Source organism: Eptesicus fuscus, chromosome 11, assembly GCF_027574615.1.
Source record: "Eptesicus fuscus isolate TK198812 chromosome 11, DD_ASM_mEF_20220401, whole genome shotgun sequence".
Lineage (NCBI taxonomy): Eukaryota > Metazoa > Chordata > Mammalia > Chiroptera > Vespertilionidae > Eptesicus > Eptesicus fuscus.
Genome location: NC_072483.1, coordinates 8,683,901 through 8,700,161, shown reverse-complemented (window position 1 = coordinate 8,700,161; position 16,261 = coordinate 8,683,901). Strand labels below are relative to the sequence as shown.

At 38.2% G+C, this 16,261-nt stretch overlaps 1 protein-coding gene across 6 annotated transcripts in view; it reads left to right on the top strand.

Annotated features, from left to right (window-relative positions):
- The window catches only part of EPB41L5 (erythrocyte membrane protein band 4.1 like 5), a 176,515-nt gene that overhangs the window by 82,667 nt on the left and 77,587 nt on the right, over nt 1–16,261 (top strand). The window contains exon 16 of one of the 6 annotated variants that reach the window (XM_054723370.1): nt 61–1,208. The exons of the other annotated variants lie outside the window; for them this stretch is intronic. Within the exon in view, the coding sequence (XP_054579345.1) occupies nt 61–241 (181 nt within the window). The 3' untranslated portion in view covers nt 242–1,208. Of the gene's footprint in view, nt 1–60; nt 1,209–16,261 lie in introns of those variants that run through there. 6 annotated transcript variants of the gene reach the window in all.

The following is a 16,261-nucleotide window of genomic DNA, read 5'->3' as shown; positions in this document are numbered from 1 at the left end:
TCAATTTTCTCCTATTCCTATTGACTAACTGTGCTCCCCTCCCGCTCCCCAACCATCCAGGCTCTCTGCTGCCAGTGACTGCTGCCAACGTGGTGGGAACCAGTGGAACACAAGGGCCTTATCCCCGCCCCAGCCTGTTCATAGAAACTGCACTGACTTTGTCCATGAGCACAATGTGAAGAATGCAGGAGTCCATCATGATGTTCGTTTTCCCGGCCATGCAGCCATGACTGATATATGAGTGTTAAGCCTCTTAGGCCCTGGGACTCTTTGTTGTGCAAGTGGATGGTATTTGTTCTCTGGTGTTTATTGGGGACTGATCACATTAGGAGAATTTGGGAGAAGTTATTTTATATTGAGTTACTAGTCGTGTGGTGGTGTTTGTAATGGAATTCTATGGAAGGGAAAAGGATCTGAAGAAGCTATATGCCATCAATGATAATGACACATGTTTTTGTGTTGAAAGGGCATGTATATCATTGTAATTTTAGAAAGGTTTTTCATGATTTTAACATATTAACATATCACTCATAAGATGTCCAGGAGACGGTTTGTGTTTGTGAACAAGCTGCCCATTTCACCCCATTCCTTGCCATCCAAATAGATTGAAGTTAAAAGAATTGGACACATTAATTAAAGGCACACAGAAGGAGCCATCTTCAGATACAATGTATCAGTCTTTAGTGATATTTTTCCAAAAGGACCATAACCCATGTCTTAATTTCAGTTAAGTGCCCAAGATTTTATACTTTCAATTAATGTTTTTATTTAAAACACTTATTTTTTAATAAACATAGGTATTTTAATTTACTGAAAGATCTAGAAATCACATTAATAATGTGAATCATGTAGGGAGATAAACTGAATGGTTACTTTTGCATCATTAACTACTTAACCAATGGTTAACTGAATAGTTCTATTACTACTGAATGGTGGTACAAATGGAAAATTTATTTACTTTTGTCTTTTCAATTTTCTCTTTTATCTCATGTATCTGAAAGATTTCCCAGGTTTGCAATAGCCATATAATCTGGCCCACTATAACCTTTAAAATAAAAGTCTGAGGTCAAAACTATATCACTTTTAAATGGATTGGATATATTACTACATTTGATCCTTTATGAACTTCAAAATACAATTATTCAAGCTCTTTGTTATAATTTATAGAGGCAAATTAACAAAAAAAAGTACATTTCTAATGTAATGGGAACTGAATTAAGGGAAGCAATTCTTTTATTTATTTTTTAACAGTTTTTAAAAAATTTTAACAAAATTTTTAAACTTTTAAACTATGTATATAGCAATTTGAAGATATATTATAATTTGAGAATTTATAATACTTCAAGATAATGAAACTTTATTTTAAACAGCCTAACTGGTTTACCATCCTGCTCACCTCAGAGGTCAGTCTTATCCCTCTTTGTTAGGAAAAGGTAAATGTCTCAGAGGGCTTTATTAGTGGACTGTTGGTTGCAAATCCTCTCTAATAAAATGGTAATATGCAAATTAACCATCACTCTGCTACATAAGCCACGCCCACCAGCCAAGCCATGCCCACCAGCCAATCAGGGCGAGTATGCAAATTAACCCCATCTAAGATGGCTACAGCCACAGAGAGCAAGTTTCCCAGGTAACAGAGCAAGCCAAGCTTTCCATAGCCGTTGCAGGCCTAAGCCTCCACTCAAGCTACAAAGTTTCAATTATAGAAGGTAAACAAATTCAAACAAATGGCGGCAGAATGAAGCTTGAGAGAGCAGGCCAGGGTTGCCGCTGGCAACGGGGGAAGCAAAGCTTTCTGCACACCCTGGCCGGGCTCACCCGCTTAAGGCTAAAAAGTTTCAATTGTAGAAGGTCAATTAACTGCCACAGAAATGGCTGCTGCCCCGGAGGGAACAGCAGGCTTGGCTCCGCTCCAGGCTACAAAGTTTCAATTGTAGAAGGTAAATAAATTCCAGATACCAGGGCCTCAACTTGGGTTGCCAGGGGGTGTGGCCGGCCTGCAAACCACCACAGGCCCCTCGCTCAGGCCGCCCCATGCCCCAAGGGAACCCCACCCTGATTCGGGACACCCTTCAGGGCAAACCAGCTGGCCCCCACCCGTGCACCAGGCCTCTATCCTATCTAATAAAAGAGTAATATACAGATTTATCATCACTGCAACACACAATATAGCTGCCCCCATGTGGTCAAAGATCCTGCCCCCATGTGGACACAAGATGGCCACCACAAGATGGCCAGCAGGAGTGGGCAGTTGTGAGGCACCCGGCCTGCAAGGGAGGGCAGTTGTGAGGGACCGGGCCTGCAAGGGAGAGCAGTTGGAGGTGATCAACCCTGCAGGAGAGGGCAGTTAGGAGTGACCAGGCCAGCAGAGGAGGGAAGTTGGGGGCAAACAGGCTGGCAGCGGAGTGGTTAGGGGGTGATCAGGCTGGCAGGCAGAAGCAGTTAGGGGCAATCAGGAAGGCAGGCAGGCAAGCAGTTGGGAGCCAGCAGTCCTGGATTGTGAGAGGGATGTCCAAATGCCCGTTTAGGCCCAATCCCACCAGGATCGGGCCTAAACGGGCAGTTGGACATCCCTCCAGGAGTCCCAGATTGGAGAGGGTACAGGTTGGGCTGAGGGACAACCCCCCGCCGTGCACGAATTTCGTGCACCGGGCTTCTAGTATAATATAACTTGTTAATAGAAGACATAAGTTAACAGAACTAAATAATATTTAGGTAATGAAATGTATAGGCAAGTTTCAATCTGTGAGTTTATCACAATCATATATGTATATGCCATGGATGCTCAAAGTATTCTATAGTGCATCCTGTAAATATGAACAGATTCATGTATTTAGCCTCGCTTCCTACTGCTTAAGTTTATCATCATTTAGTTTACTTAAAAATAGCCACTAATGTATGTCCCTCCTATTTTAGATTACGTAGCACAGATTACAATTGTCAAGTATTGTTGATGATTATTTCTTAAAAGAAAGGAATTTGAATCATAACATTTTAAGTACAGAAAGCCTGGTTTGTGCCATTCAAGAAAAGACTTCATGGGTGTGAATATGATTAAGAACCTATCATTTCTATAATAGAAGCCACAGAGGTATAATAATAACAAAACTTGTCTGGTATTTTAGAAAGTCCTAAGGTTTGACTTCTCTCACTTTAAAATTAATCATCCTCGTAGGATTCTTAGCGGAATCCTAATTTTGGGAAATATGGGAGGATTGTAATTGAAGAGCAAGATCTTCAGTTTATATCAAAAGTGGTCATTTCTATACTTATAATTTTTGTTAATCAGTACTGTTATCTTTAAGTGATTGAAAAAATCACATCATGTTTTTTCTTTGAAATCCTTATTATATAATAGTTCATTTATAAATTCCTGATAATAGAAACTAGGTTGGAGGGATGATGGGGAGAAAAGGCAGCAAAGGGGGTAGTGGAAGTCTAGGGCTAAGAGTGGGTGTTAGTGGAAGCAAATTTATCTATGTTACAGAAGTTCCCATATGCTCTAGGATTTCATAACAGATATTGTGATTACTTCTTTTTTGCTACTGAGAATTTTAAGATGGATATTCATGTTTCTAGAACTATGAAGAATTAATAGGTAGCTCAACCTAAATTAAATAGCAGTCAGCCTATTTATATGCTTTTTTTTTTTTAAGCCTCACCGAGGATATTTTTTCCATTGATTTTTTTTTTTAGAGAGAGAGAGTGGAGGAGAGGGAGGGGATGGGAGAGATAGAGAGAAACAACGATGTGAGAGAAACAGTTGGTTGCCTTCTGAACACCCCCCCACCGGGGCAGGGATCAAGCCTGCAACTCAGGTATGTGCTCTTGACTGGGAATCAAACCTTCGACCCTTTGAACCAAGGGACGATGCTTTAACACTGGCTAGGGCTATGCTCTGCATTTTATTGTGCCTAAAAAGTCAATGATCATACATCCTTTTGACCAGGGGAAGCCATCACCACAGAACTTCAGGATCATGTGATTCAACTTCCATGTCTTGGCTAATTTTATTTAATATAATGAATTTTCACATCTTAAGTTAGTTTGGTTATGTTTCAACCTAATGGTTATAGAGAGAAAAACTTACAGAAACACAGCAAAGCTAGTGACCTTCACACTTTCACACATGAAAATAAACAAGCTTTAAAAAAATATTATTTCTTTTGCTAGTAAAAACACTTTAAAGAAGTTTCTTTCTGATTATAATCTAACCTTTCTACCTTGATAGGATAATCATAGATGTACGTTTAAATGAATTTATAGGGAAGAACAAACTATTTGTCCTATGTATATAATATGTCTGTATTTTAAAAAGTAGCTAGTATACAAACATTCTTTTTTATTGAATTTATTGGGGTAACATTGGTTAATAAAATTATACAGGTTTCAGGTATACAGTTCTCCCCTCTGTTAAACATTCTAATATTGTAATATCATCAGTATAACGCAACTCATTTTTTTGAGGGGGAGGCTTTTTAAAATTTATTTAAAATATTGACCCAGAAAAATGTTATACACTTGGGTGAATCTTTATTGTTAAAACTAACCATGATGTAATAGGTGCCATGTAAATATGTCAAGATAAAGAACTGAAGTGTCTCCTGAATGGAGGATGGGGAGGCAGCTTGTTTCATAGGATAAAAAAATTAGCTGAGCTTTAATTATGGTAGTTTCTCTTATTTAGTAGATTTTTGCATATTTACTTGGTTGGGGCACTAATAGTTATTTGATTATCAACCTTCCTTTGTCACTTTCATATGTCCTGATGTCATGCATTTCATCGTACAATCTTGCCAGAACAGGAAAACACGTGGAGGGTGTAAGGAGTGGAGGAGTGATGTCTTTGGGTTTCGGGAGGAAGAATGTGGAGATGATGGGCTTCACTGGCGTAAGAAGATTAATCCTCAACTTTGATCTCTTTTACTTCTGTATGTGTTCACAGATGTAAACTGAAAAAGTTGGAGATTATTGATTGCCCCACAGTTAGCACAGCATTTTTTTTTAACCCCCACCTGAGGAGTGAGTATATTTTTTCTGTTGATTTTTAGAGAGAGTGAGTGGAAGGAAGTCAAGAGGGAAAAAGAGAGAGGGACAGGGGAGAAAGAGAAACATGGATGTGAGAGAGACACATCGATTGGTTGCCTCCTGGATTGGTTGTCTCCTGCTTGTGCCCCAACTGGGGTTGAGGATTGAACCTGCAACCGAGGCATGTGCCCTTGACTGGGAATTGAACCCATGACCCTTCGGTCTGAGGGCCAACACTATAATCACTGAGCCAAACCGGCTGGGCTAGTGCAGCATTCTTGATGGTGGAAGAAGGGATCGTTTGAACCATGGTACTTTAACTGTTTTGGTTGGGACATATTCTTCATTTCTAAAACATAGTTCATTGTCTGGCTGGTGTGGCTCAGTGGTTGAGCATCGACCCATGAACCCAGAGGTCACTGGTTCAATTCCTGGTCAGGGCACATGCCGGTGTTTCGGGCTTGATTACCCATGAGGGGTGTGCAAGAGGCAGTTGATCAATGATGTTTCTCATCGATGTTTCTATCTCTCCCTCTCGCTTCCTCTCTTCCTTAAAATTAATAAAAACATATAAAAAATAAAACATAGTTCATTGCTTTGAAAGACCATTATTTTTTGTCTTAGGCTTTGAATATTGGGTTTGAAAATAATATCAAGTTCATTAATTTATTTTATATCCTTTGTATGTGGTGCATTGCAGTATACATGGATTTGCAAAAATAAAAGCCATCTTGCACCAATAACAATCTCTTTACCACCACATACTTCCTTTATTTTAATATAAATTATATCACAATTTAATATAAATTATTCTTTGCTCCTGGAGTTGTTGTGAATGCATATGGGATGCTTTTACATAAGAGATAGAATTTGAAGTGGCTTCTGAGGTGCAGAAACCTCTGTCTCTGTCCCTCTTCCTGTGCCTCCGTGTGCCTCTGTATAAAATGGGATTTCTCACATTCTTTGTAGATACTCTAGATCATGTGAATTAGGTATAATATTCTTCCTCAGCTCCCTGTTTTGAAGGACATAAAAATTTCCCATCCTCTGTTTATATAAATTAACTCTTACTTTAGTCACATGAAGTCATTGTGAGAATTTTGTCTTGCTCAGTTGACATTAACCTTGGTATAGACACTAGAACGTGAAGCATGTCACTTTCAATAGAAAATACTAGTATGTTATGTAACTTCATTTTTTTCTTTAGTTCTTGACCATTGCTAAGGCGTAATACACTTTACTTGCTTTGAGCTCTTTGTAATATTAGCCCTCTCAGAGAACTAGTGAAGAGAAAATATCAAAAGAAATTGGTGAAAGGAAAAATAATTATGTTTTTTTAAATGATACATTTTTATTTTTATACTGAAACAGGAAAACACATGTTCCTGTTTTTCTTAAAGGGATTGTTCTCACAAATTTTTTATTAGCTATTACCTAAGCCTCTGTGTTCCTAACAACAAGCTGTGGCCTTAATTCTAGGTGCTTGAGTGAACTTTTTACAGTTTGTTCCTGAAAACTGGCCAACACTTTGTTTATGCTGGCCTGGAGGAGATGCCTGACTTGGAGAACAGCATTCTCCAAGGAGTGGGACTGCAGACTCCCTTCGTGGTGCAATAAACCTGTCCTTCCTCCTCTTAAAAACAGGTTCAGCAGCTGCAGATCTTATTTTCTGTTGTTGAGGAAATTTTTATTTGTTTTGTTTTTAACTAATTTTAATAAAGAAGAAATGAGATGTGCCAGTGTATGGTTACGATTTGATAGAAGTTGCAGATTCCTTAATGAAGGTCTAGTTTATTGATTGACTGGTTATTGTAAACATTAAATTAATAATTTAAATTAGGTGTGGAATAAAAGAAAAGAATGAAAGATAAGAGATGATAATCGGAAGATAATTGCTGGCCTGATTTGCCTTGTGGAACTAGCCAGAGAATTAATGGAAAACATCTAGGATTTAAATTACCACTAGAATATATACTATTACACAAAAGAGTTTCTTATAACAAAGCTATGTTTGTAGCCCAGCCATTAGCTTTAGGGATTATCTTATATAATAAAAGGCTATTATGCAAATTGTCCCAACCGCCTGCGGCCCCTTCCCCCAGCCAGCCCCTCCCCCACCCTCGATCAGCCCCTCAACCCCAATGGGGGGCAGGGCTAGCCGGCCAACCTCCCGAGTCCCCTCTCCCCGGCTGGCCCGGCCCAATTGGCTGCAATTGGGGCTGGCTGGCTGGACCCCACCCATGCATGAATTCGTGCACCTGGCCTCTAGTTTAATTATAAACTCTCCAGGAGTTTAGAGATAAAACATACGTTAACAATTTACATTAATTCTGAGGGGCAATATTAGCAAAACCTTTGAAAGTCTTTAGAAAGATCTGGGAAATATGGGTACTGAAGAATATCCAGGTTATCACTAATTGGAACTTCACAGGCCTTATTGGAGCAATAACAGTTAAAGATATTTAAGTGCAATGGGAAGATACTAAATGTCAGCCTGAGGAGTTTGGATTTGGTAAAGAAGCCTGAATTAATCTTTGCAAGTTTTTAAATAAGAGATTTTGGGCATCTTATACTGATACTTTTTTTTTTTATTATTCACCTCATTATTTGTTGAATACCTACCAGAGTATCTCCTTATTCACTTCCTTACACATAATCACTTACAATTACTTTTTTGTAGGTACCCTCAGACTTCTTGACCCTTCCCCTGTTGTGCACATTTTGTTAAATCCACCTCTCTACTTAGCATGTAATGTAGGTGGTGAATGTGAAATGTAACATTGTTAAATGGTCTCACTTGAAATTTAGGCCTCTAAGCTCAAGTAGGCCTTCAGTGCTGCCTGAAATCCTATTACATTTCCTTTTATTCATTCTACTATGCTGCCTCCATCACTCCTCACTTCTCACTCTCTACTCCTCACTCTCAACTAATGACCTTACTTCCAATGTTTTATTGAGAAAATAAGTGGGTGTGATCTTCTGAACACACCCACCATCTTCTTAATTAACATATTTCCATTTGGTCATAGATGCTCTTTTTCCTTTCCTTCGCTCTAGGTCAGTGGTCGGCAAACCGCGGCTTGCAAGCCACATGCGGCTCTTTGGCCCCTTGAGTGTGGCTCTTCCACAAAATACCACGGCCTGGGCGAGTCTGTTTTGAAGAAGTGGCGTTAGAAAAAGTTTAAGTTTAAAAAATTAGGCTCTCAAAAGAAATTTCAATCGTTGTACTGTTAGTATTTGGCTCTGTTGACTAATGAGTTTGCAGACCACTGCTCTAGGTGAATTGCCTATGCTCTTGCCCACCTCTTCATTGGTCTATTATATCTGGACTCTTAGCTACTCAGGAACATTATTAAGCAATTCCCTCTTTACTAGAATATTCTCATCAGCACAGAAATAATCTATGACATCTCATATCATTAAAAAACACCTTCCCTGAATCCACCTCCTCTTGACTGCTGCCCCATTTCTCCTTCTGATGAGGGCATTGTCTGTACTTAACTGCCCTTTCTTTCCTCATTCTATTTTTAACCCATTCCAGTCAGACTTTGTTTCTGCTAAGCCTGTAAGTGTGATTGTGCAGGCTGTGCACTGCACCAGAGCGCCACATTCAGGACCGTGATCACATTCATGACAACCGTTTCCAGTAGGTGGCACTAAATTTCATGTTCTCGTAAAATCAGTCCATGACAATTTTGCAAGAGATGGAAGTAAAGGTTTTCAGGAGGGGCACTGTTTAAATCCGTACAGATGCTCTGCATAGTCCATAGTGTTACGCTGTCATTCCACCAAGTAGCTTTGTTAGTTCACAGATGACCTCCACATTTCTAATCTCACAATCTTCAGTCATGTTACTGGCATTCAAAACAATTGCCCACTTCCTTCATGAAATGCTTTCTTCACTTAGCACAGGGACACTATTCTCGATAATTGGCTAACCTCACTAACCACTTTTAGTCCCCTTTCTAGTTTTTCCTATGTCCCTAACCCCCTAAACTTTGTCTTAGGACCTTTTCTATAATAACTCATATTCTTGGTAATCTCATCTAGTGTTATGATTTTAAATATCTATAGACTGGCAGTTTTCCAGTAATGACAGCTGATATTTGAGTGCTTCTGTGCCTGACATTGTTCTGGAGGTAAAACATTTACTCCAGCAAAGCATCCTATATAATAAAGAGCTAATATGCTAATTAGACTGAACAGCTGAATGACGTTCTGGACAAAGCCGGGCTGCAATTTCGTGCATCGGGCCTCTAGTTTAATTATAAGAATCTGTAAGGTGTTTAGGCCAGTGAAGGAAGCAAGGCATAATCAGGCTATGTAACTTACCCAAAGTCACATTGCTAGTACATGGTAAGGCTGGGCTCCAAACTCAGCTTGGTCCTAGAGTCCAGACTGGTATCTACTGTACTGACCCCATACAATGTAAAGTTTGGTGGAGCTTAGATTGTGGAGAATGAATAGGAATGTAGTAACAGTTCTGCTTCAGAAAGATAACTCGAGAGGCCATGTGAAGAATGAATGTTGATCGGTGGGAGACTGGATAATTAAGATATAAAATGTGCTGCAACCATATTTTGTAATTGTTAAAGGATGAGGAAAATTCTATGTGTCTTGTTACTGGAGTATGTCAGTGATACACTGTTGAGTTACAAACTCAAGGGAAGTACCTGAAGTATGTTTCCATTTTTGTAAAAACCATCAAACTATGTATATATTTGCAATGCACAGAAAATGGACCTTGATAGATAAACTGAATTTTCAGAGCGGGGGTGGTGACATTGCTTTTCTTAGCTAGCATGAACTACTTTAAATACATAAAAACAAAATGTCCCAAAGTGTAGTGAGGAACAGGATAAACTGCTTCAGTTTACACAGGTAAGAGTTCATGAAAAGGAAGGAGATGGATGGGAGAGATAATGCCCTTACATGTTGCTTTGTACGTTCTTGAGTAATGGATTACAGTGGGACATTGCCTGAAGGCACAGATTGAAACAGTAATGTCTATGTTTTTAAAACTTTAAATGTACAGTTCATTGGCTTTTAGTATTTCACAAAGGTGTACAACTATTACTATAATTCCAGAACATTTTCATCCCCAAAAATCACCTTAGCCGTTAGCAGTTACTGTCTGTTCTCCCCTTCTCCCAGGCCCTGGCAAACACTAATCTACTTAATCTCTATGGATTTGCTCATTCTGGGAATTTTCTATAAGTAGAATCATATAATATGTGACTTTTTGTGTCTAACTACCTGTATTTAGCACAGTGTTTTTAAAGTTCATTTTGTAGCATGTATAATATTTGATCCTTTTAATGGCTTAATATATTTCCTTGTATGGTACACATTTTATTTGTCCATTCATCAGTTGAGGGACATTTGGGTTTTTACCTTTCAGCTGTTGTGAATAATGCTACTATGAACATTGATATAAAGTAAGTGCTCACGTAACATGGAAGATAGGTTCTTGGGAACTGACTTTTAAGCAAAACAATGTAGTATAACAAAACCAATTTCATCACAGACTAGGTGATATAAGTAAGAGTTAAGTTCCCATGGCATATTTTTGGTCACAAAAATATCACCAAACTTTTAAATAAAAATCTAAACACTTCTAATATTAAACATTGAAGTATATACATTTAAGAAAGATTGGTAAAAACAAGTAAGATAATTATTTTCCAACACACTTATTCCAGTTCAGGGTATCGGGTGGCCGGAGCCTGTCCCAGCAGCTCAAGGTGAGAGCCGCCCTGAACAGGATGCCCTTCCATACACTCAGACTGGGACAAGTTAGACACGCTAATTCACCCAACACAAATTCACCCAATGTGCACATCTTTGGGATATGGGCGGAAACCAGAGAACCCAGAGAAAGCCCACACAGAACATGGGGAGACCAAGCAAACCACACACACACAGTGGCTCTGGTCGGAATCAATTTTTTTCTTATCAATGGTGAGATGACATTGAGTGAAACTGTTATTTGAGGAACTGCTGTACAGTTTTGTTTTTTATGAACTTGTTTTCAATTTTGGGGCGTATATACATAGGAGTGGAATTGCTTGGTCATATGGTAACTATGTTTAACATCTTGAGCTGCCAAATTGTTTTTCAAAGTGGCTGCGCCATTTTGCATCTCCATCAGCAATTTTATCTAATTTTCATTATAGCCATCCTAATAGTGATGTAGTTTTGAGTTGCATTGTTGCGGGGGGGGAGGGCTAATGATATTTTGGATATTTTTAATATGCTTATTGGCCATTTGCACATGCTCTTTGGAGAACTGTTTATTCATATCCTTTGCCCATTTAAAAAAGTGAATGCAATAATACAACCTTTGATTTCTTTATATGTAGCATCTGAAATTCTGTTTCCTTTTTTGTTTGTTTGTGTGTGTGGTTTTTTTTGTTGTTGTTCTTTGGAGGCTGGTCTGTGTAGTCTTTTCAAACAAATGTTTTACTTCAGTTTTGTAGTACACTGTATATGTCCCTACCTATGTTAGGTAGATTGTATAGAATGAAAATGAAGCACAATGACAGTTAAATAACTTCAGTTTGTGAGCAGCTCTTGTACCAGGGTGATTAGTTATTTCTCTGTTTCAGAGAGGAAACATAAAAAGATAAGCAGTAATTTAAGTTTTGTATATAAGGTAGGATGCTCAGGGCTAAGTATGTACTTGCTGTTACCAACTTCTATTTTTTTATTTTTATTTATTTTTTAAAATATATATTTTTATTGATTTCGGAGAGGAAGAGAAAGAGAGAGATAGAAACATCAATGATGAGAGCAAGTCATTGATTGGCTGCTTTCTGCACACTCCCTACTGGGGATTGAGCCCACAACCCGGGCATATGCCCTTGAATGGAATCAAACCCGGGACCCTTCAGTCCAGGCCAGTGCTCTATCCACTGAGCCAAACTGGCAAGGGCAACTTCTTTTTAAAATTCTCTTTCAACTATTGCTTATTTGTAGATTGTAATCTCATATCTGTTTACAAGTTTCGGTGGGCAGTTAAACAAATATTTCTGGATGAAGGGACAATAAGAATGTGCCACTTAAATTACATACATATTTTCCTAGGGAAGGGAAGAGTGGGTGCAGTATGTTTATTTAAGGAGTTATTGAACACTGTGTTCCAGCCAGATTCATTGGTGTTTCATTTTCTACACTGAACAAATTACCAAAAAATTCCGAGATAAACCCTGAAGTGGTTTTGCAGACAGACAAGCTTCAATCTGATGTTACCTATGAAAATTTCAGTAACAGCAGCACACAACGAATGTGGCATAAGCATGCAAGGGTGTGAGTAAGACAGGAAAGAGTGTCCATAAGTCTTTATTACTTGAATGTGTCAACTAGGGTTTTTTTTTGTTTTTTTTAATATACATTTTATTGATTTTTTACAGAGAGGAAAGAAGAGGGATAAAGAGTTAGAAACATCAATGAGAGAGAAACATCAACCAGCTGCCTCCTGCACACCTCCTACTGGGGATGTGCCCGCAACCGAGGTACATGCCCTTGACTGGAATCGAACCCGGGATCTCTCAGTCCGCAGGCCAACGCTCTATCCACTGAGCCAAACCAGTCAGAGCTCAAATAATTTTAATGGAAGACAAGAAATAAATGAATCCTATTCAGCTTTGTTTTGAGACAGAGGTTGAAAGAGAGAACCTTGCTGATAACCTCCATAATAGATAGCCTTTTGTTAACACCACTCCCCTTGTTTACACGTTCTGTGCTCTTGTCCACGCTCCCCTCCCTCCCTCCCTTTTTTTCTTCCTCTACCTCCTACCCCCGACCCCAGCTTTGTTTAGTTTGAAACGAAATTCATAGATTGAGAGTCAGGGAATGAATGGAATACATTGTTTTCATGTGTCTCCTAACTTGATGATAATGTTTTTACACTAAAAGTGTTGCTGTCTTTTCTTTTTTCCCTCCCCAATACTTAGCATTTAAAGTACCGTTTTGAATAGCTTCTACATGAACATTTGAGATTTCATTAAGATTTTCATCCTGCTTAAGTGATAAACTCCATACTGGGTACATATCAAAATTAGTTACTCAGTAATTCAATGACTAGTTGAGTACCTACTGTGTACCATATACTGTCTTACATTCTGGAAATATAAGTGACCAAGATAAAAGTTTCTAATCTCATGACACATAAAGTCTAGTGAAGGAGACATAAATATGCAAAACAGATAAAGATTCCGTGGTGTCAATAATAGGTGCTATGAAAAAAATAAGGTAATGTCACAGTAAGTGACTGTGAGGTGGGATTTAGGCCTTCGAAGAGACACTTGAGATATGAATGGCATAAGGAGTCAGCCATGCAGAGGAGAATTTCAGGCAGAAATAACAGCTAATCAGAGGCCTTTGAGTTGATTTTGAGGTACAGAAGGAAACTGGTGTGGATGGACTTCATTAGGAAGATGTTGGTACGATAAGGGTGCTGTGGGCAGTAGGCAGGGACCCAGTCACATAGGGCGTTGTATGTCAGGGAAAATAATTTAAATTTTATTCCAAGTGCAGTGTGCACCTGTGGTGGGTTTTATGTAAGGGAGGTGCCCTGATGCACCCCTTTAAAAGATAACTTTGTTGTATGGGAAATACAAGGCAAGAGTGTTTTTTTCCCTTACCAGTTGAGAGTAATTCGCAGAGAATGAGTGAGCCATTACATCCAAATTCTTTAGCAGGTATTTTTGAACAAAAACAACATTATCTTACATGTTCACTAAACAGTTACCACATACATTCAGGGAATCAAACATATATCCTACTGTTATGTAATACATAGGTCTATATTCAAATTTCCTGGTGTTCTAATCCTATCTTTTATAGCAACTTCTTTGATCTGATTCAGGATTATACATTAACATTGCATTGTTTCTTAAGTGTCTTAATCTGCTGCAGTTCCCAGCCTCTCTTTATATTGTATGACATTTGCATTCCTAAATAGTACAAGTTTACTGTTTCAGAGAATGGATATAATTGATTGTTTCATCATGATTCAATTCAGGTTATGCATTTGGGGCAAGAAAAATATGATGTATCTGTATACCTGTGTACAGACGTGATGTATCTGTGGTGCTTCACATCAGAGGGTGCTTGGTGCCACTTTGTCCATTATTGGTATTGCTAACTTTACTTGGTGAAGCTCATGTCTATCAGATTTTTCCATTATGTAATCCTTTTGAAATTAAAAATTATCAAATACGTGTGTAAATATTCCGTCTCCCCCCAAACTTTCACCTAATGGTGAAAACTAGTATGATAGTTGCAAAATGATGATTTGCTATCATTCTACACTCTTTAGTTGTTATCCTACAAAAATAACTTTTTCTTTTTATACATGGATTCATGGATTCTTTTATAGTCCATGACAATTGTTAATCCTTTTTTTTTAGATTTTTTAATTGACTTTTAGAGAGAGAGAGAGAGAGAGACAGAAACATCATTGGGGGAGTGAAACATGCATCAGCTGCCTCCTGCACACCCCTAACTGGGGATTGAGCCCAAAACCCAGGCATGTGCCCTGATGGGGAATCGAACTGGTAACCTTTTGGTGCATGGGACTATGCTCAACCAACCGAGCCACACCAGCCAGGTCTGTTACTCCTTTTGATTGTCACACCGTCCCAGATTGGCAATGAGAACCCCGTCCGACTGCATCCTGTGCCATATGTGCCTCACTTTTTGAGCACTTACTTACTTTTTGGCATAGGAGGTTCCATATTTGTACTTTCCTTAGCCCTGAAATCACCATTTCTTTAAGAGCCTTGGTTCCTTTTAGTTAAGATGGTAGTTAGGAACCAAGATCTGGGCACTAGGTATGTTCATTGCTACTGTGAGTGCTATTGCTTCTAGAATCACCAAGTAGAGTAAAAAAATACATATGTCTAAATCACAAATTCATACTGATACTCTAATTTCAGTCCAATAACTAGGGTTCTTCTTTGCCTCCCCAATTTCTTATTTCTATCTCCCTTCTAGGAACAAATTCTGTCTAATTCCTACCATATCGGTATCTCCATATTTGCCCACTTGTACAGTATATGCTAAGTAGTTTCAGAATTTCTGTACCTATACCACTATTAACGACAAATCTACTAAGTTCAGTTTTTCTTCACAGTTCTTTCTCTTTAGACTAATAATAAAGTATTACACTTAAAATTGACTTGGATTCGTTTTTTTTTTATGTAATTATGTTATTCATTTAATAGTCAATGTATTTACAATTTTTCTAGATATTGCCATATTTCCCTTCATTGAAGATGAAGTGTATTTTTTTCTTACAGCTTTATTGAGGTATATTTGAAACACAATCAAATACATTTATTTTAAATGTTTAAGTTTAGGCATGTATACACCTGCGACACCAATACCATAGTCCAGATTAATGAGGGCCCTGGCTGGTTTGGCTCAGTGGATACAGCGTTGGCCTGCACACTGAAGGGTCCCAGGTTCAATTCCAGTTGGGCACATGCCTGGGTTGCGGGCTCGATTCCCAGTGCGGGGAGGGGTGCAGGAGGTGGCCGATCAATGGTTCTCTCTCATCATTGATGTTTCTATCCCTCTCTCTTCCTCTCTGAAATCAATAAAAAAATATTTTTAAAAATTAATGAAGGAGATATTCAATGTGGTTTTCATTTAAATTTCTCATATGAGCAAATTTTTGAATGTTTAAATCCATTTGCATTTTTTCCTATGAATTGACTGCTCTTATCTGTATCATCTTCTTCCCACTTTTCTAAACAGGACTGTTTGCTTTTTTTATATTCTATTTTTAAGTTTCTAATGTGTATTAGGATATTAACTCTTACATAATATCAGTAACATATAATAATATCAGTAAGCTCAGACCCACTTAGAATCACCTCAGTATAAGGTGTGATTAATGGATCTTATTTGTTTTCAAATGGCTTTCCAGTTATGTCAGTACTACTTTTTAAAAAATTTATCATGGTGCTGGGACAACTGGATATTCATATATAAAAAATGAAATTGTATCCCTACCTCATACCATATGAAGAAATGAACTCCAAATGGATCATGGACCTAAAATTAATAGTTAAAACTATAGAAGTCTTAAAAAAAACTTAGGGGTAAATCTTTATGACCATGAATGTGATTTTGTGTCCTCCCCTTTAGAGTAGTTTTATGAGAAAACAGGAGTAAAATGTAAAATGTGTGTGTTCAATATGTAGTGTTTAATCCCTCAGGAATG